Source organism: Vulpes lagopus, chromosome 5 (assembly GCF_018345385.1).
Source record: "Vulpes lagopus strain Blue_001 chromosome 5, ASM1834538v1, whole genome shotgun sequence".
Taxonomy (NCBI): Eukaryota; Metazoa; Chordata; class Mammalia; order Carnivora; family Canidae; genus Vulpes; species Vulpes lagopus.
Window position 1 is genome coordinate 89,653,274 of NC_054828.1, and position 27,669 is coordinate 89,680,942.

At 36.1% G+C, this 27,669-nt stretch overlaps 1 protein-coding gene across 3 annotated transcripts in view; it reads left to right on the plus strand.

The window, feature by feature from the left end:
* The window catches only part of CTNNA2 (catenin alpha 2), a 1,087,920-nt gene that overhangs the window by 220,935 nt on the left and 839,316 nt on the right, over window positions 1-27,669 (plus strand). For all 3 annotated transcript variants that reach the window (XM_041757142.1, XM_041757144.1, XM_041757141.1), the window contains exon 3: window positions 12,613-12,808. In XM_041757142.1, coding sequence (XP_041613076.1) covers window positions 12,613-12,808 — 196 coding nt within the window. The remainder of the gene's footprint in view (window positions 1-12,612; window positions 12,809-27,669) is intronic.

The following is a 27,669-nucleotide window of genomic DNA, read 5'->3' on the forward strand; positions in this document are numbered from 1 at the left end:
ATCAGGCTCCCTGCATGGAGTCTGCTTCTCCCTCTGCCTGTGTCTCTGCCTCTTTCTCTCTCTCTCTCTCTCTCTTTGTCTCTTCCTCTCTCTCCGTATCTCATGAATAAATAAATAAAATCTTAAAAGAGAGAGAGAGAGAGAATGCTAACAAAGTAATCAAATCACCTGTGTTGCAACTTTGATTTCGTTGATGCTTTTAGACTTCCTTATTAGAAGTCTCAAGCCCTGGAGTCCTGTTATCTTTCTTGTCATCCCGAATGGTTTCTGTGCCTGCTTGATCTGTTTCCGAATATGTTTTTCTGATTCCTTAAACTCATTAATGTGTTTTTCTGTACCTAGTATTCCAGCTGATTGATACTCTCTCAAAAAGCCAGTAAGTGCAGGTTCAGAGACAGTGGGAGGTGTAGTAGCTGTGTCTAATCACCAGTTCTGTCTGTGCGAGAATGTTGTGTGTTCAGTTATACCATAAGTTTTACTTATCATTTTGGTTTGAAGAAAAGAGATAATTTAAGATGCTTGTGAGTGACAGAAATAGAAGATGTGTCATTTGCGGGAGCTTGGTAAAAAAATTTAGTATGTAGAAAATCTGGCCGATAGTCAGTGACGTGCATTGGGGCAGAAAACATTGAGGGAAATATCCTGGCATTTAGGATATCTTCAAGCATTTGACAATAATTCCTTGAAGTGATTTCAAATTGAAAAAGAGGAGGAAAAATATTTGTCTTGTAAATTTATTCCAGTTATTCACCATCAAATACAGTTTATTTCTTTAAGAGCTAAAAAATATTCAGATGAAGTTCTCTCAGGTAACAGAATCATACCTGTCTCCTCCTTAAATCAGGTGAGAGCAAAAGTTGTAAAGTCAACAAGCAGCATTTAAGGAGAGTCTTTGTAAACATAGTAGGTTACATAACTAATGATTATATGTACCTATATCTATAGACTTATTTGACAATATCTATGCTAATGTCACAGTTTTTTAAAGGCATTAACTAACTTCCTTGAAATTTCATATTTACTAATTATTTGACTTATTAGTTGGATTTAAGCCTGAGAAAAACTATGTAAGCTGAGCTGAAAAACTTTAGATTTGTGATTTTAATCTCTATATTGTTTGTTTTCTGCTGTAAAAAATATACCACTAAGTGGCAATCACATTATTCCTAGGTCATTGAACTGTTATGAAGAGTGATGTCTTAGAACTGTAGAAGAAAAAGAACTTGGCTCTTTTAAATTTTCTCATATAGAAAATGAGAATTTGTATTCCACAATTCATAGAAAGAAGTATGTAAAAAAACTGCATGAAAAGCAGAAGACTGTCACCCAAAGTTTAATCTACCAAATGTTATAATAATATCCAAAACTGGGATCCCTGGGTGGCGCAGCGGTTTGGCGCCTGCCTTTGGCCCAGGGTGCGATCCTGGAGACCCGGGATCGAATCCCACGTCGGGCTCCCTGTGCATGGAGCCTGCTTCTCCCTCTGCCTGTGTCTCTGCCTCTCTCTCTCTCTCTCTGTGTGTCTCTCATGAATAAATAAAATCTTAAAAAAAAAATTTAATATCCAAAACCAGTAAAATATCTTTGTATGCGTCTTTGTATGTTATCTGTGTATGCATATATGTATAGTGTATGTTATTTGTTTTTCTAAATAATCATGCATTCCTAAGCTAACATGTTAAATATATTATAAAATATACATAAATAATAGATATTTAAAAATAATGATGTAAAGTCTAAAAATATTTTAACTATAGATAATACAGTGATGCAGTTAATATTAGCTACTATAATAGATAAACTTCAATATGTCAGAGACTCAACATAATAGAAGTTTTCACCTAGTTACATAATATCCAAGTGAGCCTTTCTGATTCATGGGTCACTCTCTTCTTAGGGAAACTTTAGATACTTTGGTTCCTTTCATCTTGTGGCTTCATCTTCTGCAAAACCTGGTTTGCGAAGTTGTGGAGTTGAAGGAATAAATATGGAGGAGAAATTTAATGGAGCAGATTGAGAAGAGCACACACCACTGATTCTCATATTCTGTTGGCTGAATTCAACTGATCATATCAACTCCGAGGGAAACTGTGAAATAGTGTTATCTTGTGACCAGAGGGGGGAAAATAGGTTTGGTAGCACCCAGTAGTCTTCTCCATTAAACATAATAAAAAATAATTACAAAATTACTTCTCACTAAAAGCAAATATATAATATATAACTAAAATGGCTAAATATTCTGTAGGCTTAACTTTTCTAAAGTTTTGCAAATCATAGTATCTTTAGACCATTATTAGCTAAAATCTCAAGGAAACTGGGATAAGATTCATCATTAGTAATGCTGAATATAAATACAAAATTCAACTTGCAGCTCTGATGAGATTGTTCTTTATTAAGCCTCATATGTAGCTGACAAAGAGCCAGTATTAAGGTAGGAGAAGGGTCAGCTCTGTATTTTCTTATGGCTCACTCAGGCTTGCATTTTTAGTATTATCTTCAAGCTCTGGTTTCTTTCTTTCTTTTTTTTAAAGATTCTATTTATTCATGAGGCACACATAAAGAGAGAGAGAGAGAAGCAGAGACACAGGCAGAGGGAGAAGCAGGCTCCATGCAGGGAGCCTGACATGGGACTTGATCCTGGGTCTCCAGAATCAGACCCTGGGCTAAAGGCAGTGCTAAACCGCTGAGCCACCGAGGCTGCCCTAAGCTCTGGTTTCTTTGCAAGAATCTTTTTAAGTCTCAGGTCCATTTTGTGAATGTTTGTATGTGTGTATATGTGTGTGTGTGTCTGAAAATCAGTGAATATAATTCTCAAATCCACTTAACCAGGTATACCTTAAAGTGTAAGGTCACTACTGCCAATTCTTTGGATTTGTGAACACCCACCCTTCTCTCATGTAGCCCATATGTGGCTCAAGACCATCTGATGTATGGGTGGGGAGGTTGTGACTGTGTAAGTTCTTATATGAAATGTTAATCTGACTTAGGTTTTTAAATATTTTAGATAAAAATATATAGAATTCTGATACTTTTCTTGCATCCCACTGATTGTCCATTATTCCCTGTAGAGTATGTACATTATTAGAATCTACTAATCTTAAATAAAGAAGGAAAATATGTAATCAAATGCCTTTTTTTAAAGATTTATTTTATTTATTTTAGAGAGGGGGCAGGAAGGAGAAGAGGGAGAGAATCTTCAGCATACTCCCTGATGAGTGGGCATCCTGACATGGGGCTCAATCCAGGACCCATGAGGTCATGACCTGGGCCAAAACCAAGAATTGGATGCTTAAACAACTGAGCCACCCAATGCCCCAGAATCAAGTGCCTTTGTCAATCAAAAACTACAGTAAAAAGACTTGGTGGATTTAGAGAGAATGGATGTTTTGGTCAGCTGAATCCATTAGCTAACAGAGGATTTACTGAAAAAAAAATTTGTTTATTTTGGGTTTCAGATTTGTTTCTACGCTTAGAACAGTCTAGTTGTGTTTTGTTTCATTTTATTTTAGCCTTTGTAAATGCAGAGTAGTGAATCATGGACATAGTTTAATCATTCTTTTATTTTTAGTGACATTCAAAACAGCACAGGATTTCCTCAGATGGGCAAGGATGGTTAAAACATTTAGGACTCTTTAAAACAAAAATACCTTCTCACTCACTTAAAATCCCCAACTCTAAGGGATGCTCTTTAAGTGAATGTCTGGCATTATTTGTCTTAATTTTGAACTTCATTTTTTATTGGCTGTAAATATACACTGAAAGTTATAGAAAAAAAAAAGTTGTGCAGATTCTACGAAAACCTGGGTTGTCAGTAGATCCTTTAAACAAATTTTATCTTGTGAGTATTTGATTTATCATGTTTTATCAAATCTAAGATGCCATAAATTAAAAGATATATATTTAAATGTCACTAAGAAAAATACAAAATACTATCAGTTATATCTTTTAAATGACATAGATTGTAGGACGCATCCTTATTTCAGATATAGAAAAGCATGAGCAAAAAGGCATACCTTAGAATCGACAGACTACAATATTTAAGCAAAAATATAAGAAGACTTTAAAGTATGTAAAGTAATAGAAGGCCAATCTGCCTTAAAGAAAAGTGATTTTTTTTAGAAAAGCAAGGGAGATATAAGTAAGAGCAAAGATTGAGACTAATACAGTGATAGTAACTATCAAATCATATGCCTTCTAGCAGGGACCACAAATTTATGTTAAACTTTTTGAAGTCAATGAAAAAACGAAGCATTAATTTAGTATGCAATCAACATCCATAACATAAAGTCAAACCAGTTTGTAAGGAGAAACTGCAATATTCTTGGTACTAAAGTCATACAGAAATTTCTCTGTACAGTATGAAGAATTATATATATATATATATATATATATATATATATTATATATATAAAACCGCTGTATACACAGTGATTTCTTAAAACTCTTTGTGGTAGTATCCCTCCTTTGAGGTAAGTGATATCACCCTAAGGCAGTAAAGACATTTCTACCAGTCTCCAGTATAATACCACTTCTCTCTTTGCTTTTCTGCTTTAATTTAGAGTGCTTGTGATTTTATTATTGGTGGAGAGAGAATGGACAAAACTTCCTTCAAGAAAGCTAAATGCTGTTTCTCTAGACAAGTTTTTAGAAGCCACTGAATCTAGACCATACTCCCCAGAGGTTATGAGAAATGGAGCTCCTCTGGGCTCCTACTTAATATGAAAGAGCATGCCTTAATAGAGAGCGGGGGAAAGTGTTAGCTTAACATCCTTGAAAGAAAATTGAATTTCTTATGGAGAACATGTATCTAAAGAGAAGACTATCCTATTCACCTTGGCTTACAGACAGTACTGAGATACTTTCTAGGAAATAAGTTCTTCTTACCTATAAAATGAATGGATAATCCACTACTCAATTGTACGTCTTCATAAATTGCAGCCACTTAATCCTAGAAAAATTTTAATATATGTATATCTCGGTCCTAAAAATACCTATCATGCTATTATAGAATATCTATTTTAGGGTTAATTTCTGAATTCTACTTTTTGGTATCATACTTCAAAATTAAGTATTTGGGAAATGTGTAAAAAAGCAACTGAGAAGATTTGCCTTGTAGTTTTATTTAGAAGTTGAAGATAAGTCGGGGCAACTGGGTGGTTCAGTTGGTCAAGCGTCTGACTGTTGATTTGGCTCAGCGTGGATTTCAGGGTTGTGAGATCAAGCCCTGCATCACACTACATGCTGGGAATGGAACCTGCTTGAGATTCTCTTTCTCCCTTTCCATCTGCCCCTCCCCTGCTACACATTCATGCTTGCTCTCTCTTGCTCTCTCTTGGTCTCTCTCTCTCAAAAAGAATAAAGTTAGGAGTTTACAAAAAACATTAATTTAAGTGGAATATGTTATATATAGGCTTTCTCTATAGAAAGAACTAATAGTATAGTTCAGGTCTATTTCAGATTAAATAATTAAATCCTTATCTTTAAAGTTTAAGAATACTTGTGTCCAGTCTCAGTATCAAGGAACATGCATCTGAATTCTGCATTGTCAATCTTAGATACTGTGAGGAAATTTCAAAGAAAAAGAGAATAATTCTCTATTTTATCCCCCCCCATAAATGCTAGTGTATTGTTAAAAGATTATCATTTCTGATTCTGACTTTTGAAGCTGTGGAATTATCAATAATTGTGCATTTTATGATTTAATTATTTTTGTCTAAAATAGAGTGTGGAGTTGTGTTGGGTAAGAAATACCAGTTCAACCAAGAATTCTAGTGTAATAGTTTCTAACACATGGAGATCTTGCTTCAGTTATTATGAAGTTACAGTAAATCTGTATTATCAAAGTCGTTTCCTCTGGAACTAGTCTCACCTCCTGGGCTCCTTTTCTGTCCAATGTGTACAAACAACATCCATATACCTTAAGTGTTGTAGAGATTCTATGGTAGGAAATAAAACTTCTAATAGAGTATGCCACATAGTAAGCATATAATATGTAATATATATTATATATTTAATATGTTTTGTAAGGAAAACCATAAGCCATATCTATGCTTACTCTATAATTATTAAATGAATAAACCTAGTTATCAAGAAATAATTCAAGGGATATGGCATTTTGACCAGTTGGCAGTTCTTAAAAGCTGATGTAGGCTTTCTCTGAGAAGCTCCATGTTATCAAATATATTACTATTTGAACATTTAACTTTTTCCTAAGTTAGATAAGTTTTCTTCTTTCAAGAATTTTTCATTTATTTTCAGTTGCTCCTGGAATAAATAACTTGTTTTTGATAATTTTGTTTTCAAATATTTTGCCTCACCAAGCTCTTGCTTTTTTTAAGCTACAGCAGTCATCACAGCCATCTCTTACTATAGCTGAGAAAATATGATGAATGAAGTATTCCCGAGAGATGCAATGGAAGAATTCACAAAGACCTACTACTCACATCTGCACAGTGCATGAATCCAGCAAAAAATGTTTATGTTGCCATTTTTATTTCGTTATTGTTTCAATTTTATTGTGTTTTTCTAGAGAGCTCCAATGATTGTTGGATTCATAGTATTCACGTGTGTATAATCTTTCTTTTCCAAGTTTTTTGTGATTGTGTAATAAAGGAGATTGCCTTCCAGCCATGAGTCAGTTGATCAGTTCATCAATAAGCTGTTTTTGAGGACTTGTGCTATGCCATGGCACCCAAAATAGGAGAAAGAATTCACCTCTTAGAAACCATTGCTTCTTTGCTCTCACTTTTTTGTTTTGTTTTGTTTCAACTAGACTACTGTTTCTAAAAGTAAGGAGATTTTATATATATATATATATAAAATAATTTTGTGTAATAAATGCAAAATTCCCTAGCCCAGACCTAGCTAAGCAGAAACACTGTAAGATCTGTAAATTTACCTTTTATCAGGTATATTGGTAATTTTCAGGCACGATCAAGTCTGAGAATTATCAAGTCCTAAAATTCAATGCTTTTCAGATTTTAATGTGCATATAAATTACCTAGGGATCTTGTTAAAATACACATTCTCTTTTAGTAGCTCTGAAGTGGAGCCTAAAATTCTGCATTCTAACTATCCTCAGGTGGCAGTGATGTCTCTAGAGCTCACTTTCAGTTGACTGCCCTGTGGGTAAGGCTTAGACAAACTACTCTGTTGCTGGTTCTTGGCAGATGTGACAGAGTTGCTGAAACAAAGTGTCTTGGTGCCCTTAGTATTGCTTATTGTTCTATTGAGCTTTTAGATCATGGAAGCAGAGAACTGATCAAGTAGAGATCATGAAGATACATGGTCAGACAAACAAATTGTCTTACAATATAATGTATTGCAAGTAAAGAATGAAATTATATTGGCCACTGCATTATTGCTATTATGGAGGAATGGAGGGTCTACTTTTAGGACATTAAATGATTAGCCTGTGTCTATCATTAGATTCACCAGTCTATACAACCTGGTTCTCATGGTTTTATACTCAGATCATAACATCAGTACATCTGAAAACAATGGTGCCCATCCTCTGGCTATTGCCAATGTTTTCCATTGGCCGGGTTCCAGTGGGACCATCATTGTGTCAAGGTTCTAGGGCCTTTAACCACTATACCCTTATCTATGAGCTGAAGGATTTCTTTTCTAATGAGAGTAGTAGGCATTGAGAAAACATTGGAGGTACAACTAGAGAAGAGTGAGTATCCTTCTAGGCTAAGGTTGAAGAGCCTACAGAAAGGCACATGTGAAAGATTTAGAGAGAAGTTGGCCTAGTTAATGAAACAGGTTTTAGAAGACCAGTTAAAGGAGTGGTGGTAGCAGAATGACTTTCCTAGCGTAGGAAGGAGGGAGATGAAGATACGTGCAGAGCGAAGTTTGATGATAATGTCCTTTTTTAAACCTACAGGATTTTGGAGAAGATTATTGCTAAAAGAATTAGTCAAGAGACATTTCCAGAAGGAAGGAAAATTGAGTCAATAGCACTAAATGTGGCAGAGTGGTATGATGTGATAAAAATAATTAGATTTTGGCAACTTATTGATTACTTTAGCAAGAGATCAGTTTAAGAGTACTTTGCTACAGGAGGTATAGGTAAAAGCAAAATTTAGTAGGCTGAGAAATGAAAGGAAAGAAAAAATGTACACTAAATATATGCTCAAAAAATTTGCAGTGACTAATAAGATCTAAACTCTTTGGCTTGGCTTTCATCAAAGTTTGTTCCACCACACCTATCTAGGTTTACTTCCTATATTATTCATATATATATTATTTTTTCCAAGTAGGTCTGGTCTCCTTACTGCCTTGGAAACATCATTCCAATTCTACATATTTCAATATTCATGTTATTACTCCTAGCCTGTTTCTGGGTAGATCTTTATCTGCCCCCCCCCTTTTCTCCTTTCCCCTCCCCTCCTCTCCCCTCCTCTCCCATCCCCTCGTCTTCTCTCTTCTCCTCTCCTCTCTTCTCCTATTTCTTTTCTTCTTCCTACTGCCAAAAAGATGTACTCACAAATTGTTAATAAAGAAGAGATTTGGATCTTACATGACTCTAGGTTGGGTGGAAGTTGATGTGGGCATCAGAGAGTGCTTGGTTGGGATAGGAGGAGGCATAACATTCAACCAGGAACTTTCACAGAATAACCATCTCTTAAAAGACTGCCCTCGATACTTAATAGTCTATAACTACTGTCTACCCAAGACCTAGTGTCATTCTGGATATCAAACCTTAGGCACACCTTAGGCACAGATTCCTGTAGCCTCAGAAGTCACTGAGCTGCCTCTGTGGCTACCACATTTTGATCAGAATGTGTCTCTGTTGCTGTGACTTCTCCAAGGCATCCAGTCATGGCTTCCTTTACATTCTTACATTGAAGCCACCTGCACTATTGGCTAGCATTGATAGTTTGGATATTCCTTAATTTACTGGAGAGTTGATAGATGTAACTGTGAGACTAAATAGTGGTTGTCTTCATTAAAAAAACTCTGATTCTTGTTCTTTAGTATATCTCAGTTATTACTGACTTAGCAGCAGATTCCTTTATTCTTCATTTTACTTGTAGAAGAATACCATTTTATGGAAACCCTCAGCTCTATCATTTTGTTAGTTACAGTAAATTTTGTCCATCCTTTACACTAAACTGATACAAAAAGCCCTGATATGTTTATTCAGCTTGAGACAAATATGAAGAATAAATATATTTAAAATTATTTTATCCTTTAACAGCTTCTCATTCAGTTAGATGGTAAAACCAGAAGAAACTACTGAGTTCTAAAGTTCTAACGATACAGTATCAGGCACATGTGAATTTAAGGAAATTATTTTTTTCTACCTATGATGCATCTCTAACCCTAATTTCTTCATCTGTAAAATACCAGAATAGAAACAATGTGGATGGGCTTTAACTTTCACAATTTTAAGTGTAAATGTAAGTATAGGTCAAGAAGAATGAGAGTATATAATATCAAGGTGAAAATGACAGCTTCAAGTGGGAAAAAAGGAAAATGTTCTTACTGGGGGATAGGAGAGGGTGATCATCTAGCAGGAGAGTGGGATTGAATAGGAGGGTTGCATAGTATGGCTAGACTGAGAATTCCCAAGATAGTTTAATCCTTAAAAGAATAACCTCAACCTTCTCATGTACTATTAGACCTAAACTACTTTCATTGTTTCCATCTAAAACATCTGATACAAGAGCCAAAAAGTGAGCAGGAAAAGAGTTCTGCATATCCACACCCTAAATGACCATTCTCTAATTTACTAAAAGCCTTTTAAGTTTGCAGCTGGAAAGGGAAATCAACTGAATGAAGAGAAATGGTCTTGGCTTTCTTGCTGATTTACTGTATAACTATCTGGAATGCTACTTGTAGAATAATATGGGAGGAGATGACATCTTAACAGTTTTGTCTTCCCATCCAAGAATATGGTATGCCTTGCTATGATTCAAGCTACCTTTTATGTTCTTCATTAAAATTTTTACCTTTTCTCCATGTATATTTTGTGTTATGCTTATCTCTGATAATATCAGTTTGTGGTTATTGTGAATAGGATATTTAAAACTACATTTAAAAAAAAAGATTTATTTATTTATTTATTTATTTATTTATTTATTTATTTATTTATTTAAGAGAGAGAGAGAGAGAATGTGTGTGCAAGTGTGGGGGAGGATCAGAGGAAGGGAATCTTTAATCACTCTCCCCGTGAGTGTGAAGACCAAGGCAGGGCTTGATCCCACCACCCATGAGACCATGACTTGATCTGAACCCAATAGTCAGACACTTCACCTACTCACCCATGCAGGTGCCCCTAAAACTACGTTGTTTTTACTGGTTAGTGCTTTATATTAATTTTTTTATTGTTTATCTAGTATTTAGCCAGTCTGTCCATAGCTCCTATAATAATTCTAGTAGTCTCTCTTTGAATTCTTTTACATTTTATTGATACAGTCATATTCTGTATGGATAATACCATAATTTACAGGTTTGCCTTTGTAACATTTGTGTCTCTTATTTTTAATCCAATTTGTTGACATTGTCCTCTAATAAAACACTGCATAACAATGGGGAGAGTTGACAATTGTTTCTTTATTCCAAACTGATTAAGACAGGAGCATTTATGGAGCCTTATCACTTCCCTTCTATTTTTCTCTTTCATCTCATTATGGTCTTCCACTTATGAGTACATGAGAGCTATTACTAAAAGAGGACTGAATTGATTTGCTTCATTTGAAAGTAATCATATTTTTCTTAGGAAGTTCCTGCAATATGCCATGTTTTTTTTTTCCATATAAGTAACACTTTATACTAACTTGTTATTATGAGCATACCTAAACTATGTTTATACAGTAATGCAGCATAAGATAACAGAATAATTGGAATTTGTTTACCTTTACAGAAAATGAATGGATGATATAGACACTTCACCATTTTGATAGATTTACCATCAGCTTCTACTCCCCCCATTGTCATTATACCTGAAGTTATCAGCTCCTTTCCCTCACTGTTGTTTCTAATTTGAGAAGACTAATAAAAAGGTTACATCACAAAATTTCTCAGAATTTTAATATTAAAATAAAATGAGAATAAATGAGTTATCAGTGAGAATAAGAATATTTTCTTCTTATAATGAGCCTAGCATAAATCAGATATTTGTGGTGTTTGCAGTATTTGCTTAGGGCGCTTTTGTGCTTATTTCCAGGTATTGGCTGTTTGGAGGAGTTTAGGTTCCTGGAAGAGTAGTGTGCTAATGTGTTAGAGTATATCCTTCTTAAGGAGAACCCTGTTGTACCTTTAGAAAGTAACTTTCATGTCAGGCTGTCTTCTTCTGATGGCTGCCTCATTTTGGCTGGAACTGAAAAGACTGTAATGTGTTATGGGCTACATACACATTTTACAGCTATCATTTTCTGACAGACTTATTCTTGATGATGTTACCTTTCTTTTTTTCTCTAGTGTTTGTACTTAAATGTCCTTATAGTCTCTCTCTAATTCACTGTATCCAGTTATTTAGCAATCAAAAGAGAGCTGAGTATGACAGCTCCTAGTGTTACATTCACCTCCTCTGAAGTACTGATTCTGCTTGTATTCATCATTGAGTTAGCATTTATTCAATATTTTTTTCCTTCTGGTGTTATCTCTTTCCTTATAAACTGACTGACTCTACTAACTGAGCAAATGAGTCTACTAACTGAGTAGACTCATAAACTGAGTCTACTAACAAGAGCAAATGTCAGTGAACATAAACCACAGCGCCCATATTCTTATGAAGTTGATAAAAAAAAAACACGAAGGCCACGAATGCTCACAACTTTTGCTGAACAGAATATGAAACCCGTTTTTTTCATTTCATTCCCAAAATTCTCACTGGTAGAAGATAAAGGATCAGAAATCTATAGGAGATAAGTTGTTTAAAAGATACTAACAGCTTTGTTAGCAAATTAAATAGTTCTAATTATAGTGCTAAAAGAAGTTTGGCAGTGGGGATATGTATACAAATTATGATACTTGGAAAAGGAGTGACAATGAAAATCTAATTTCAAGTCTGGAAATTTTAGCTGGTTAACCAAATGTTGAGACTGAATCATTTGGTTTCCTCAGATCAAATTTACCATTCTGTTTGTGTAAGATGAAATCAGAAATAGCAAAGCCCTTCAGAAGTCCTTGCGAAGTGACCTGTAAGTAATGGGTATTTATTGATGGCCCACCCTTTATTAACTGTTCTTTCATCTCTGCCCTGACCCTGGGGACTCAGGACTGGGTGTTGGTTTTCCTGAGTCACTGCTCAGAGGCAATTCTGCATTGGCTTTCTTTTTCTTGCCTCCCTGAAACTGACTCCTCCAGTGTGCACTTTCTTGTCAATCTGTGAATGCACAACCTCCAGTGAACTGGAAACTAAGCTCCTAGTGGGTCTGCTTTTCCAACTTATTCACGTATGTTTTTTTTTCCTTCTAGGAAATAAACAGCTTTTTATAGACTCACGAATTTGTATAATTCTCCATTTTCCTTAGGATTAGGTTATGTGACATGTGTTCATGATTTAATAAACAAGGGCTATTTTAAAATGTGGAGATGATAATATGTGTTTTCCTAGACAGTTGTGCAGATTACTTTGACAGGTTTTCTTTCATATTTAAGGTGACGACCCTTGTCAACACCAGCAACAAAGGCCCATCTGGTAAAAAGAAAGGGAGGTCAAAGAAGGCCCATGTCCTGGCAGCATCTGTAGAGCAAGCCACTCAGAACTTCCTGGATAAGGGAGAACAGATCGCTAAAGAGAGTCAAGATCTCAAAGAAGAATTGGTCGCTGCGGTAGAGGATGTACGCAAACAAGGTAAGAAGAATAATATTGTTCAAGAGGAATGTATATTGATGTGCAAACAATGGATTTGTCTCTAGAATCAATGCATATTTGCTCAAAGGAGTAGTCTTATGTTTTTCCTCACTATCTGCACTTGCCATTTTTAACATTTGCTGGAATTAAGTGCATAGACAAATAGAGATATTTTTACTTGTGGCAGCATAGTGCAACCACAAAAGTTTCATGTCTGCTGTTAGTTTCAAATTTTCAAGTTGTTTTCTCTTGATTGATGACTGCAGACTTCTGTGTCAAACTGAGGCTCTAGGGAGGAGAGGATGAGAATACCTTATACTTACAGAGTCACCAAACACTTAGGGTTTTAAAGATGAAGGAAGAGATGACTATAAAGCAATTAGCTATCTATGATCAATCAGTTATGTAATTAGCTAGTTAGCCATAATGCAAGTTTTCAGCATATTTAAAGTTTTTAATTGTGGTAAAATACTCATAAAATGTACCATTTTAACCTTTTTTAAGTGTATAATTCAGTAAAGTATATTCACACTGTTGAGTAGACAATCTCCAGAACTTTTTCATCTTGTAATTCTGAAACTCTATACCTACAAAATAACAATTCCTCATTTTCCCACTGCCCTAGCCACTGGCAACCATTGTTCTACTTTTCTTTTCTATGAATTTACTCTAGATACCTTATGTAAGTGGGATCATGTAGTATTTCTTTGTGACTGGCTCATTTCACTTAGTGTCATGTTCTCATGTTTCATACATGGTGGAACATGGGTCAGAATTTCCTTCATTTTTAGGACTGAAAATATTCTAGTGTGTGTATATACCACATATCTTTATCCCTTCATCCATTGATAGACATTTGTGTTTCTTCCACCTTTTGGCTATGGTGAATAATTATGCTATGATCATAAATATACAAATATTTCTATTTCAGTTCCTTTGGGTCTATACCCAAAGGTGGAATTTCTAGTTTATATGGTAATTCTAATTTTAGTTTTTGAAGGAGCCTCCGTACTATTTTCCATCGCAACCGTACCATTTTACACTTTTACCAACAGTGCACGATGGTTACAATTTATCCATGTCCTTGGCAACACTTGTTTTCTTTTTTTTATCATAGTCATCATAATGGGTGTGATAGCTCATTGTGCTTTTGATTAGCAGTTCTCTGAGGACTCGTTATATTGACTTTGTTTTCATATGCTTGTTGGCCATTTGTATATCTTCTTTGGAGAAATGTGTATCTATGTCCTTTGCCCATTTTTTTAAAGATTTTATTTATTTATTCATGAGAGACACACACACACACACACAGAGAGAGAGAGAGAGAGAGAGAGAGGCAGAGACACAGGCAGAGGGAGAAGTAGGCTCCATGCAGGGAGCCAGATGCGGGACTCGATCCCGGGTTTCCAGGATCACGCCCTGGGCCGAAGGCAGGCACCAGACTGCTGAGTCACCCAGGGATTCCCCCTTTGCCCATTTTTAAATCAGGTTGTGTTGTTCATTTGTGAGCATTCTTTATATATCTTAGATATGAACCCCTTATACGATACTGTTTTGCAAACATGTTCTCCCTTTCTGTAGGTTTCCTTTTCCCTCTGTTGATTGTGTTCTTTGATACACAGAAGTTTTTAATTTCGTTGTGGAGTTCTATTCAGAATTTTCAGTTGAAAATACTAAGCACCATGAAATCAGAACAGATTATCCCCTGGCCTGACCTCCCTCCTGCATTTCCTATCTCAGTAAAAGCCACGCACATTTGCACAATGGAGAAATCTCAGTATCATTATTTTTCTCTCCTTCCAAATACAGTCTATTATGAAATCCCATAGATTTTTAACCTCAAAACATCTTTTAAGTGGATCAGTTCCTGTCTTAATTATTCAAAAGTATCATGTTTTACCTGCCCCTGTGCTTTAGTAAATGCTGTCTTCTTTTACATAATTAAGGATGACTCATTCTGCACATCCCAGCTCAAGAGAAAACCTTCCCAGGGAAACCGTTCCTGACACTCCTGTCATACTTTTCATGGCTTTTTCCCCTTATCACTTTGCACAGGAGAGTTTAATATTTGTGGGGTAACCTGATTGGTAACTTTCTATCCTGCCACACTATAAATTAATAAATATAGAGACCAAACCATGTCTCTTTTGCTGATCCAAAATCTTAGCAGTCCTAAGACTAATGAGTGTTGAATAAATGAAGCAATAGATCAATAAATGTTCTTCTGTTCTCTGCTTTTTCTTCTAGCAAATATACCACTTTCTAAATTCGCAGATGGCTGTTTAGTCCCTAGAAATATCAATCCTCCTTCTAACACCAAGAGCCACTATTATTTGTGCTGCCATCTTCTTCCCCATTTTCTCTCCCCTGAAAGTTAATTTCATTTACATTACACTAATATAAATTGTTATGTAATTTGAAATGCTAAATTTTATGTACTTCATCTAATGTACATGGAGTATATTTGTATATGTGTTTTAAAAACATGAAAGCTTCCCAATTGTCAAGTGCTGTTGAAGACTGGCATTCCTTCTGAATTGCAAATGCACACTGTTTTCATGCATATATAGCCTGGATAGTTTTTTTTTTTTCTTTCTTTCGTTTTTAGATTGACTGCTATATAATAAATTGCACACATTTAAAGTGAACAATTTTATAAGCTTTGGCAAATGTATACACTGTAAAACCATCAACACATTCAAGATAGTCAATCTGTCCCCAATGGAGAGGGTTTTGATAGGTCCCTAGGATACTTTCTCAAAGCATTTATCTTTTATGGTAATATATTTTTCCTTTTAGGTTTTCAACGATCTTTTAGCTTTCCCTTATTTTTTCCTTGCAATTTGGTTTTCACACATTCTGTAGAAATTAATATTTCAGTTTTCTCAAAGCTTATATAAGGAATGCTATTTTTTTGGACATGATATAATAACCAATATGGTTCTTGACCAGCCTGTCTAGGGGATATGAGAGTGAGATTTTTTTTTAAGATGCTAGTTTAGAACATCTTACAGAGATCAGTCTTACAGAGAATATTTTAAACTTTCTCTATATTATACACTTCTCATTATATAAAAATTATGCACCAGAAATGATGCCTATGTGTTAACTGTTTAAAAGCTCAATTACCACATACCCCTTTTGCTGAACCGTGTCACATATAAGGAAACATTGCTATAGTCTGCAAAAGAACAAACATTTTACAGGGAAAAGATTTAGAAATTTTCTTTCTGTTTCTCTTGTCAAATATCTCTCACTCTCAAATAGGGTTCAGATCCCTGTCATATGGGAGAGATGCCTCTAGTCCCTGGCAACAAAGTCCTCAGGCTCTCCTTCCACATCTGTGCTCATGGGCTCTCCTGTCTGCTCTCTGCCCCTTCTCAGTACTTAGTATATAACCTGTCTAGCCCATCCAGTTTTGCCCCATTTTCCTGTTGGCCCCCCATTTTATTCACCCAGATTTTATTCACAGTGAGAGCCTGAGTTGATTTTCAGAGAGATATAGGAAGATCGGGGGCAACACTCAAGGATTAGAACAGGACTATTTAGTTTTTAGAAACTTTGAAACTTAGTATCTTTCCTTGTGTCATAGAAATCTACGTTCTTGGGACACCAGAGTGGCTCAGCGGTTGAGTGTCTGCCTTCAGCTCAGGGTGTGATCCTGGAGTTCTGGGATCGAGTCCCACATCAGACTTTTTGTGGAGCCTTCTTCTCCCTCTGCCTGTGTCTCTGCCTCTCTCTCTCTGTCTGTCATGAATAAATAAATAAAATCTTTAAAAAAAAATAAAATAAAATTTTAAAAAAGAAATCTATGTTTTTATATGTAAGATGATATTCAGAGATTATGGGAATGCTGACATCGAGAACTAATATCCTCCTATAAAGTGGCCCTAGTATCTGTATGTACTCACTTATAAAATGATGTGTAATTTAGAACTAAATCTATAAGAAGTGGTCTTCTACTATTGAGTTGTTTTTATATTTTAAAATCTAATGATCAGAATTTTTGCCACTTTAAAAAAAATTATAGCACAAGTTAATGCCAGGAGTTTTAATTTTGTGCATCTCCATTTTCAGATTTTTAGTACACACCATTTCTTATTTTTTTTAATTTCACAACATTCATAATTGTAATAACTGTAATATGTAAGACAAGATTATATAAGAACTTTTTACACCATTATTGTTTCTAGGCTATACTTAGTGTTGTTTGAATTTCTTTATCATTAGAAAAATGTATTCTCAGGGGATCCCTGGGTGGCTCAGCGGTTTGGTGTCTGCCTTCAGCCTGGGGTGTGATCCTGGAGTCCGGGAGTCAAGTCCCACATCAGGCTCCCTGCATGGAGCCTGCTTCTCTGTCTCTCTATCTCTTTCTGTGTCTCTCATGAATAAATAGATAAAATCTTAAAAAAAAAAAAAAAAAGAAAGAAAGAAAAATGTATTCTCTTTTAAACCTAAGCTGTAGGGCAGCCTGGGTGGTTCAGCGATTTAGTGCCACCTTCAGCCCAGGGCATGATCCTGGGGACCCAGGATCGAGTTCCACATCAGGTTCCCTGCATGGAGCCTGCTTCTCCCTCTGCCTGTGTCTCTGCCTTTCTCTCTCTGTGTCTCTCATGAATGAATGAATAAAATCTTTAAAAAAAAGATAAATAAAATAAAATAAAAATAAACCTAAGCTGTATGCTAGATTCTTAAAAGTGCTCAGTATGAGGGGTAACAATATATTACCCTAGAATAATCTAGTAGAAAAATTTCCTGTAGTTTTATCTACCCCACAAAAAGAAGTATTTGAGTATAATTATGATAGAATTTCTGTTAAAAACAAGTAACAAAAATAAATCATCAAAATATACGTAAAGGAGATAAATCACTGTACTCAAAATTTAGAACTCTGATATTTTAGACTTAGGTAAAGATGGAATATTTGATCAGGGGTGTGCATGTGTGTGTGTGTGTGTGTCTTATCATAGCTAAAGTAAAAGTAATTACATAAATGTGTATTGTATTCCTAAATTAAGTTTAAACTGCCTCAGAATAAGAACAATGACGTATATGTATTTCTCTCCTCCTAACGGACCTAGCGTGGTTGCTGTAGCACATGGCAGGTGATATTCAGGGGAAGGAGACTTGCATGCCAGCAAAGCAGGCTTACAAGTCAAAGGAGCACCAGAAATTTGATTAAATTAAGATATATGGTTTCTTATGTTACGTTAGCCAAAAACTACATGATTTAAACTAAATCACTTAACAATTGAGGCCTCAACTTCTCCATTTTTCAAATACAGACAAAAATTGTTGCATTTTGCTCACTGGATTTTTTCACATAATGAAGTCACAAAATGAATTATAAAAACATTAAATGTTATATAGATGTGAGAGAATATTTATTAATTATAATTTATCCATCAATCTGTACTACCTATGGCAATAGCTCTCTTTCTTAGCACTGAGCAGTCCTGGGCTTTCCAAGCAGGATGCTAGAGAGCTGAATCAGCATCTGGTAGTCTCCCAAAAGAGAACTGGGTAGCTCAGTGAGGCTTGGAGTTGATGGTAGTTGTGTGTGGTCCCAGAAAGCTGTGATTTAATAGTTATGCAGCCAGTGAACCATACATAGAAAAGCTCCTAATCAATGCAAAGGGAGGTATTCCAATCTTGTCTTTATATTGAAGCTCTGGACCAAACAAAGCTTACGACGCAGAATCCCAAAACATTTTTAACATTTACGATGAAGACCTTCCTGTATTGGAAATTCTTTCTGAACTATGGACTAGGCTGGGGTTCTTAAATTTCGGTGAAATCAATATCGCCTGGGAAGCTTTTGAAACCCTTGATAAGTTGGTAGCCATATCAATTAAGTTAGAAACAGTGGAGTAGGACCCAGGCATCAAGGTTTTCAAAGTTTCCCAGGTAATTAATCTACTTCTTGCCCATTATCTCCACTTGGATGACTCATCAATCCCTATTAGTCAGCTAGTGTTTCACATTAGGCAGCAGATGGCAGTCACTCATTTTAGAAGGCCTATGAGCTTGCAGTTTACATAGAGTTAGAGAGGTGAGATTTACATAGGAGAAACAGCCTGATAGTCTATTTAATATGTTGTGGATAGATCTGTTCTGTGCTAAATGATGTCTTATAATGCCTGACCTTCTGTAGGCACTCTAAGAATATGCTTTAAGTATATACTAAGGAACCAAATCTACAGGACAGTTAATATTTAAATTGCTCTTGGAAAAAAAAAAAAAAGGTATGAAGTTGGAATTAGCAAGGAGCAAAGTATAAGCTGAGCATGGATTAAAAATCTGTCAGGGAAGGCAGCCTGGGTGGCTCAGCAGTTTAACACCACCTTTGGCCGGGGTCATCCTAGGGATCAGGGTCGAGTCCCACATTGGGCTCCCTGCATAGAGCCTGCTTCTCCCTCTGCCTGTGTCTCTGCCTCTCTCTCTCTGTGTCTCTCATGAATAAATAAATAAAATCTTAAAAAAAAATCTGTCAAGGATGTGGAGTAAGCATTTCAGGCTTAAGTAACCTGAGTTTTAAAGGCAAAGAGATAAGAATGGCATTGATAATTGGGGGATGGATAGAAAAGCCTTGATTTGGTAAGTTTCATATTCAAGCATAGTTAGAAATATGGAAAGATGATAGGAAGGGGAGCACCTGAGTGGCTTAGTCAGTTAAGTGTCTGCCTGCAGCTCAGGTCATGATCTCAGGATCCTGGGATTGAGCCCTGGGTTGGGGCTCCTTGGTCAATAGGGAGTCAGTTTCTCCCTCTCCCTCTGCCCTTCCCCCCAGCATGTTCTCTCTTTCTTTCTCTTTGTCTCTCTCCCTCTCTTTTCCCCTGTCTCTGTCTCTGTCTCTGTCTCTCTCTCATGCTGCTTCTCTTTCAAATAAATAAATAAAATCTTAAAAAAAAAAAAAAAGAAAGACTATAGGAAAGAACCACAGTGGGAAAAGTTTAGGACCTAGGCTGTGTGTAGACAACATGATGAAATGAAGATAGGAAAGAAAGAAGGAAGCTAGCTGATTGGTTCCTACCTATTTAAGTGATATTTTAGAAAGTTATTTTGGCAACTTCATGAAAAATTGACTAAATCAGAGAAAGATTGGACTCGGGTTGCTTATGTGTTATTGTAATATTGCAGAGAAAACAACAAAAATACTTTGAGGTTCTAAGATTGGGATGTGGCGATAACAGAAATAAGAAACTCTGTATAAAGCAGTGTGAAAAAGAATAAAAGATTTGCCCTTTGTTGAAAGGAAGAAACAAGAGTCAATATTTATTCTAAATTTTTGGTCCTAGACAACTTAACTGGGATATCTAACAATGGGGAGGAATGACTGATTTTATTGTAAACATTGATAAATGAGTGGAACTGCCTAGCAGATGGTTAATGCTATGAGAATGGAAATTTGGAGAAATAGAGAAATTTGGACATCTTTTGAGTTGATAAATGAAGCTTTCAGAGACAGTCCTTTCTTTGGATACTTGCCAATAGATATAAAGAAAAGAATATAGAGAGATAGGTTTAATTTGGGGTGAAAGGCTCAGTTAAGATTGCGGGATAGAAATAGAGAGGAGAGGGATGCCTGGGTGGCTCAGCTGTGAAGCGTCTGCCTTTGGCTCAGGGCGTAATCCCAGAGACCGGGGATCAAGTCCCACATTGGGCTTCCTGTATGGAGCCTGCTTCTCCCTTTGCCTATGACTCTGCCTCTCTTTCTGTGTGTGTCTCTCATGAATAAATAAATAAAATCTTTAAAAAAAGGAAATAGAGAGGAGAGGCATGCCCTGAAATTCCTGAAATTTTCAGGAATTGAAGTAATGGAGTATATGGTGAAGTAATGGATTTAGGCAGGGAAGCTCACCATAGTCTTCATTATCATCATTGCACTGTATATATCATTACACTTTTGCTTCTGCATAGTCTGGTACTCAAATGAAGGACCATATGTTATCATTATTTTATGCATTTCTGGAGCCTGGACATAGTGACCACCCAGGGTGCTCATAGAATGGCATTATTCCAAAAATTGCCACAGTATGGAAGGAGAAAAATTGAAGAGGGATTGGAGAAAATATTAAAGGCAAGCAAAGAATACGATTGTTTTCTTATTTGCTTATTCTGTTGAGCCCAAATCAAAAGTTTCAGAGCATACACCAAGAGAGGGAGCCACTGGTGAGAGCAATTGTAGATACAATGGGGAAAAACTCAGGGTGGTTGTATGAGATAATGCAGAAGGGACATTTCTTTATCCAGAGAACAGGTAAAGAGGAGAGGAGATGTACTATTGGATTAGATGAAACTATTTCACTTATTTTAAATTATGAACAAAGAGGATGTGGTTTTAATGGATCATATATACCTAATATTTGACCACTATTGTAGATTTAAAAAAAGATGTCTGTTACTAGCATCTGTGTGGGTCTTTCATATGTTTTTAAGGGATTTATTTATTGAATACAACTGATTGTTACTGCAGTGGAAAAGGCCAATTTATAACAGGCTTAAGTATCTAAGAATTTTTAAATTTAATTTTTTAATTTGGTATGTACTAGCATCTGTTTACAATGGAATGCTCATATATTGCCTTTATGAATCTTCTTAGATTTGAAATAGATACAAAAAGCTGCACTTTGAGTGATAGGCAGACTTCTTCATATTTGTCCAATAAGCATCTCCATTATATAGGTAATACAGCATTTGCTTCTATGCTATCCTATTTTTATATTTCCACATTCTCTTGAAACATGGAACACTTGCTTGGATTTTCTATTTTCAGTCAACAACGTTCACTGATGTCTACTCTCTGTTTAGGAAGGTACAAAAAATAAAAACAATTAAGACATGACCCAGCCAAGATATGCCAGGCCAGGGTATAGACAGGGCTCACATCCAACTTTAAGAGGGATCTCATGGAATGAAGTGACAAAAAGGAACAGTTAAAAAGGTAGTTTCTTCATGGAATCTTTTTTTTTTTAAGTTAGAGATGGAAAAACCATTCACTGCTCATACAGTTTGTTTGTTTGTTTGTTTGTATATAATCTCAACTGTTAAATGATATGGTGATATCAGCTAGTTCCATCATTAGTTTTTTTTTTTTTTTTTTTTTTTTACCCAATCAATATTTATTGAATAACTGAAGCACCTGGCTTAGTAGATAAGACTTCTGACTTCACTCAGGTCATGATCTCAGGGTCCTGAGACTGAGCTGCCCATCAGTGGGGAGTCTGCTTCTCTCTCTCTCTCTCAAATAAATACAGTCTCTAAAAATATATATTTATTGAGTAACTGATGAACAATGGACTGAGACAGAACAAGACTGATAAAAAGTAGTAAAGGGAGAGAGAAAGGTGTGCCTCATATCTCTGAGGAGACAAAACATTTTGTCTCCTGATGACTTAGACTATCTCTTTCCCAATGCACTTTGTTATTGGGGAGTGACATTGGAATAAGCTGGTCCTACAGAAACTCTAGTTGATATGAACTGTGAACTCTCTAGCTAAGATCTGGGCCAAGGTCATTTTCCTAGCCAAGAAGCTCCTAATGTTAGACAGTCCTGTCCCTTATCTTCCACCTGTGCTATTAATCTGTAAATCAACACAGTGTGGGGATCTGTAAGAGAATGTTCTTTCTCTTGGAGCACTATCCACAGAGGTCAGCACTTTAAGGAGAAGAGCTGAGGGTATTTTGAGGATTCTGTTACTCCTCTACTTGTCCTTTTTCTCAGGATGAGTATGTCCCAAATATCCTTTGCTTTATGCCTCTACGCTTGGTACTCTGAATATTTGGTCTCCTAGAGATATTGGACTTGCTTTTCTGTGCTGTGCACTGACTCTTCACTGCTGGTTGACTATCCTTGTATGGGTGGTATGTTACTGTGTTCTAATATCTCATCCTATTGGTCATATGGTAGAGGTTTCACTTCTGTACAGAAGTGGTTGGAGGGCTGGGGAGCAGGTCTCCACTAAAGAGGTGTACCTTCAGGGAAGAAGATAATTTTAGGACAGAAAATGGATATTCAAGAAGCAAATCCTAAGGAAGAGAGAGAAGGAGTACTCCTTTCTCTCTGGGTCTTGCTTCCTTGAGCTTGGACTTTGCTGATCCATTATTTTAAAAAATAATATTATCAGGACACCTGAGTGGCTCAACGGGTTAAGCGACTGACTATTGAATTTGGCTTAGGTCATGATCTTGGGGTTCTGACATCAAGGCCCATGTCAGGCTCCATGCTGAGTGTGGAGCCTGCTTTAGATTCTCTCTCTCTCCATCTCCCTTTACATCTCTCCCTGCTCACAGACTCACTCCCTCTCTCACTCTCTCTTAATAATAATAATAATAATAGTATTATCAAGTAATATAATAAAGTTCATGATTATTAGATGAAGCAAGGGCAGACCTTTAAGTTGGAATGGGAAGTACCTCTTCATTCTCAGACTCAGTACAGTGGAGTCAGCATCTGAGGATGCTCTGCTCTGTCCATGCACCATTGCTGCTCACTGTTCCTCACATGGCCATCTCCTCTCCTTCTTTATAGAGGCTCCTTTCACAAGTGTTTCTCAAAACGAAGTTCACAGACCACTTATTTCAAAATCACTTGTGTGAGGAGGGGTGATGTCTATAAAAACTCAAATTCCTGAGCCTAGCCATAAACCTAGATTCGGTATAACTGGGGTACCACTAGGAGTATCTCCAGCTAGTATCCCAATCTTATGCTTAAAAAGTTTGAGAATCACTAAGTCTAAGATTTTTACATCTTTATACACACTATCTTTAATTAGTGTAAGTCTTTTTTTTTTTTTTCCATTGAAAAGGATATTATCCAGGAATGAGATTTTCAGAAGCTTTAATATCAGAAGTTAAAAAAAAATAGAAAAAAGAACTAGAGATACATACAATGACAAAAAAATAAAAAGATGTTTATATGAAAATATCATGAAAAATGCATAAATGTGAAAATGTTATATACACAATTTAAGATTCATCTTAATGCATATTTTAACATTTGCAATAATTTTAACTGTTGCATATTTGCTTAGTTAAAACCAAATTTGTATGCCATAGTTTGCACTAGTTGAGGGCCTGGTGTATAGCTCTTGTTTTCAACATATTGGTAGATAATTACAGTTTCCTCTTTCATCTGATCCCTTTTTCTGGAGCTCTTGGTTTTTGAGAATGCCATAATCTTTTAATAAGCATATTATTTTATGTAAGATGATATTAGTGCTGAAAGATCTCCATGTACATTAATTGACTAAACCAACTAATTCAACATTTGTTTAAGTACTTTGTACCTGCCCTATTTTGGGGTCTTGGAATATAGTATACTGAAGAAAGAAAACAGACATTCTCTGTCTATTAGAATATTACATTCTGATATGAGACAGACAATAATTAAAAAACTAAGCTGGCTATAGAAATGTAATTTAAAAATGGAACAACCAAAGACATGATGAATAAAATATATATTGATAAGTTGAACTTAAAATTAAAAACTTATGCTCTGTGAAAGACAGTGCTAAGAGAATGAAGATAAGCCATAAATGGGGAGAAAATATTTGTAAGTCACATACCTGTTAAAGGACTTGTATTGAAAATATATCAAGAACTCTTAAAATTCAACAATTAGAAAAAGAATCACTGGATTCAAAAATGGGCAAAAGACCTAAATAGACATATGGAAAAAGAAACATTTTTTCCAGTATCATTTGTCATTAGGGAAGTGCAAATGAAAACAACAAAGAGATTTTACTGTATACCTACTAGAATCAGTAAAATTCCCCAAATTGACAATATCAAATGTTGATGAGGATAAGAAACAACACCTTGTATTCATTCAGATGCAAAATCATACAGCCACTTTGAAAGGGTTTGGTAATTTTTTATTTTATAAAACCAGAAATAGAGTTACCATACAACCTATCAATCACAGTCTTTGGTGTTCTGTTATGAAAAATCATGTGTCCGTTATGAAAAATCATGTCTCTACAAAGTGCCTGACTTTATTGTGTTAAAAAAAAAAAAAACCTCATATTTTAGAATAACCTTAAGTTTACAGAAAATTTGCAAAGACAGTACGGAAAATGACCATATACCCAACACCTAGTTTCACCTGTTTTTAACATCTAATATTATGTGGTACATTTGTACCAACTAAAGAACCTAAATTGATACGTTATCAATTGAACTGATCACAATAGTAAAAAAACAAAAGCCCATAATAACAAACCCTTCTGCTGATGTACTTAGCAAAAATGGCAAGAGCAAAAACAGCGTGGATGCTGATATATTCTTGTTCTTGCACTGACTTGCAAAGAATGATATATTATACCTCTGTATGAATAAAATTTGGAATCTAGTTTAGAAGATTGCCAATCCAGGACTATTTCCTTTAACACCCTTTATTGAGATCTCGACTAATCAGCCTAAGTAAAACCGTTCTTACCTTTCACAGAATAGATTTAAGGAGGCTTGCAAGGATATACAAAACCCAGTAAGAGAGAAAAAAGAAATCTGTGGAGAAGAAGAAAGAAGGGTAAGGTCAGAGACTAGAGAGAAGCCAGGAAAGTGTCTAATGCACATATATATATATATCAGTGCCCAGGCATGCTGTGTCGTGTGTACGATTTTACCTCAGAGTTGGCAAGAAGGAAGGAGGATCATAAAAGGGGGGGGGAGGTGGGGGACAGTTTTGTAGTGGACTCGGAGCCAAATTCTAACTCCGCAATTTTCATGCCGCTTGTGCTGTATGACTTGGGAAATTCCTTATGCTCCCCGCACTAGTGTTCACATAAGTTCAGTGAGGCTAATCATACATACACTTTCAGGACAATTGTGGATCATAGATGACAGGATGCACGTAAAGTGTTTAGCAACAGACCTAGCACACTGCAGGCTCTAAAAGCCTGGTAGTCATTGCTTTTACCATGAATCATTAATGTTACTATACTTGTTGCAATGGGCAACAAATTAGGCTGTTATGGTTTCTAACTGACCAGTTGTAAATGTAAACTATTTGTATCTTTAATTACAAATTAAAAAAAATATATATATATACATCTTTCAGGTGGATTAATAAATCCCCTCCATTTCATTCGAATTGCAATTAGTTTAAGGGAAATTCCTTAAACAAAACATGTGATCCCAATCATGCATAAATAGAAATATCCTACATTACCATGTAATGATAAGGAAACCTGGTCTCCTTTCTAATAGCTAAGTCTGTAATCATCAAAAAATGCAACTGATGTAAACATCTTGAATAACTACAGGGTAAGACTGGTTCACAGGATGATGCTGATTCACTGATGCATCCCTAACTGTGATCTATGCCAGCAACCTAATGCAACCCGTGCCATCTTCACCAGAAGCAGACCCCTCTAAAACTGAGACTGAGCGAGCATGCTTTTAGTTGGAGTTTTACATTTTCTTTACTGAAAGATTTATTTATTTATTTGAGAGAGAGAGAACATGTGTGAGCACATATGAGCAGGAGGAAGGAAAGGGAAAGAGAATCTCAGGCAGACTCCCTGCTGAACACAGAGCTCACCACAGGGCTGGGTCCTAGAACCGTGAAATCATGACCTGAGCCAAAATCAAGAGTTGGTGGCTCAACCATCTGAGCCACCCAGGGCCCTGGAATTCAATTTTTGAAAAGAAAATAAATGGACAAGGTAAAAAGCTTCTAAAAATGCTGAATCTTGCTAAGTGCATGTTAATATGGGGTTCCAGAGGAACAGCCCTGTGGAATGATGTGCAGGCAATATGGAAAAATCAGACCTTATACTAAATTATAGAGATGCTGCCAAAGCACTGCAAAGCCAAGCAGGTATTGGAGCCAAGCTTCAATATTTAGAAGCTGATAACAGACTTCACAGTAAGATAAAGAGAAAACTGGAATTCTTGGTACTTGTCCCATCAGCTTTTGGAGGATTTGACTTGGGTGATCATCTTGCTCTCGGATCGTCAGTTTCTTTCTTCCTACTGGTCTAGTCCAAACAGCATGCCAACACGTGATATATGAAACAGAATGGGGCTACTAATTGTAACCCCCCTCCAACAACTGCTCTGTTTTTCTGCTTCTTTTAAACAAAACTTTTCAAACAATAATTCACATTATCTCCTTTAATTTTCTTACCCGAGGGTTGCTTTTTTTCTTTATAGTGTGCAATATAATATGTATATAACAGCATAAACAGTAACAAGAATAGCAGTATGTGGATCCCTCTGCTTAAGAACTCTCAAGTGAAAGCTGCTTACTTCTCAACATTGGTCTGTATCTCCTTCCCTCCTTGCTCCCACTGTCCAGCCCTGGCTAGGGAACTGTAAGCCTGAATTTGGTATCCATATTTCCCATGCATTTCCCCATCACTTGTATTATGAAGATGTTCAAACATATAGAAAAGTGAAAACAAGTTTAACAGAGAATTCCTGTATCTGCACAACGACCACCTAACACTACCATTCACATTTTGCTATACTTACCCCGTGTCAAAAATCTATTTCCCATGAGTTTTTAAACTGATGTGTGTGTGTGTGTGTGTGTGTGTGTGTGTGTGTGTTTGGAGTGGGGTGGAGAGAAAGAGCATGAGAGAGGGGCGAGGAGGAGTAGAAGGAGAGAGAATCTTGGGTAGGCCCGAGGCCTAGTGTGGATTGATCTCATGACCCCAGTCATGACCTGAGTCCAAATCAAGAGTCAGAGGCTTAACTAACTGAGCTACCTCTGTGCCCCACCATTAGTTTTTTTTTAAAGATTTATTTTTATTTATTTATGATAGACAGAGAGAGAGAGAGAGAGAGAGAGAGAGAGAGAGAGGCAGAGACACAGGCAGAGGGAGAAGCAGGCTCCATGCCGGGAGCCTGACGCG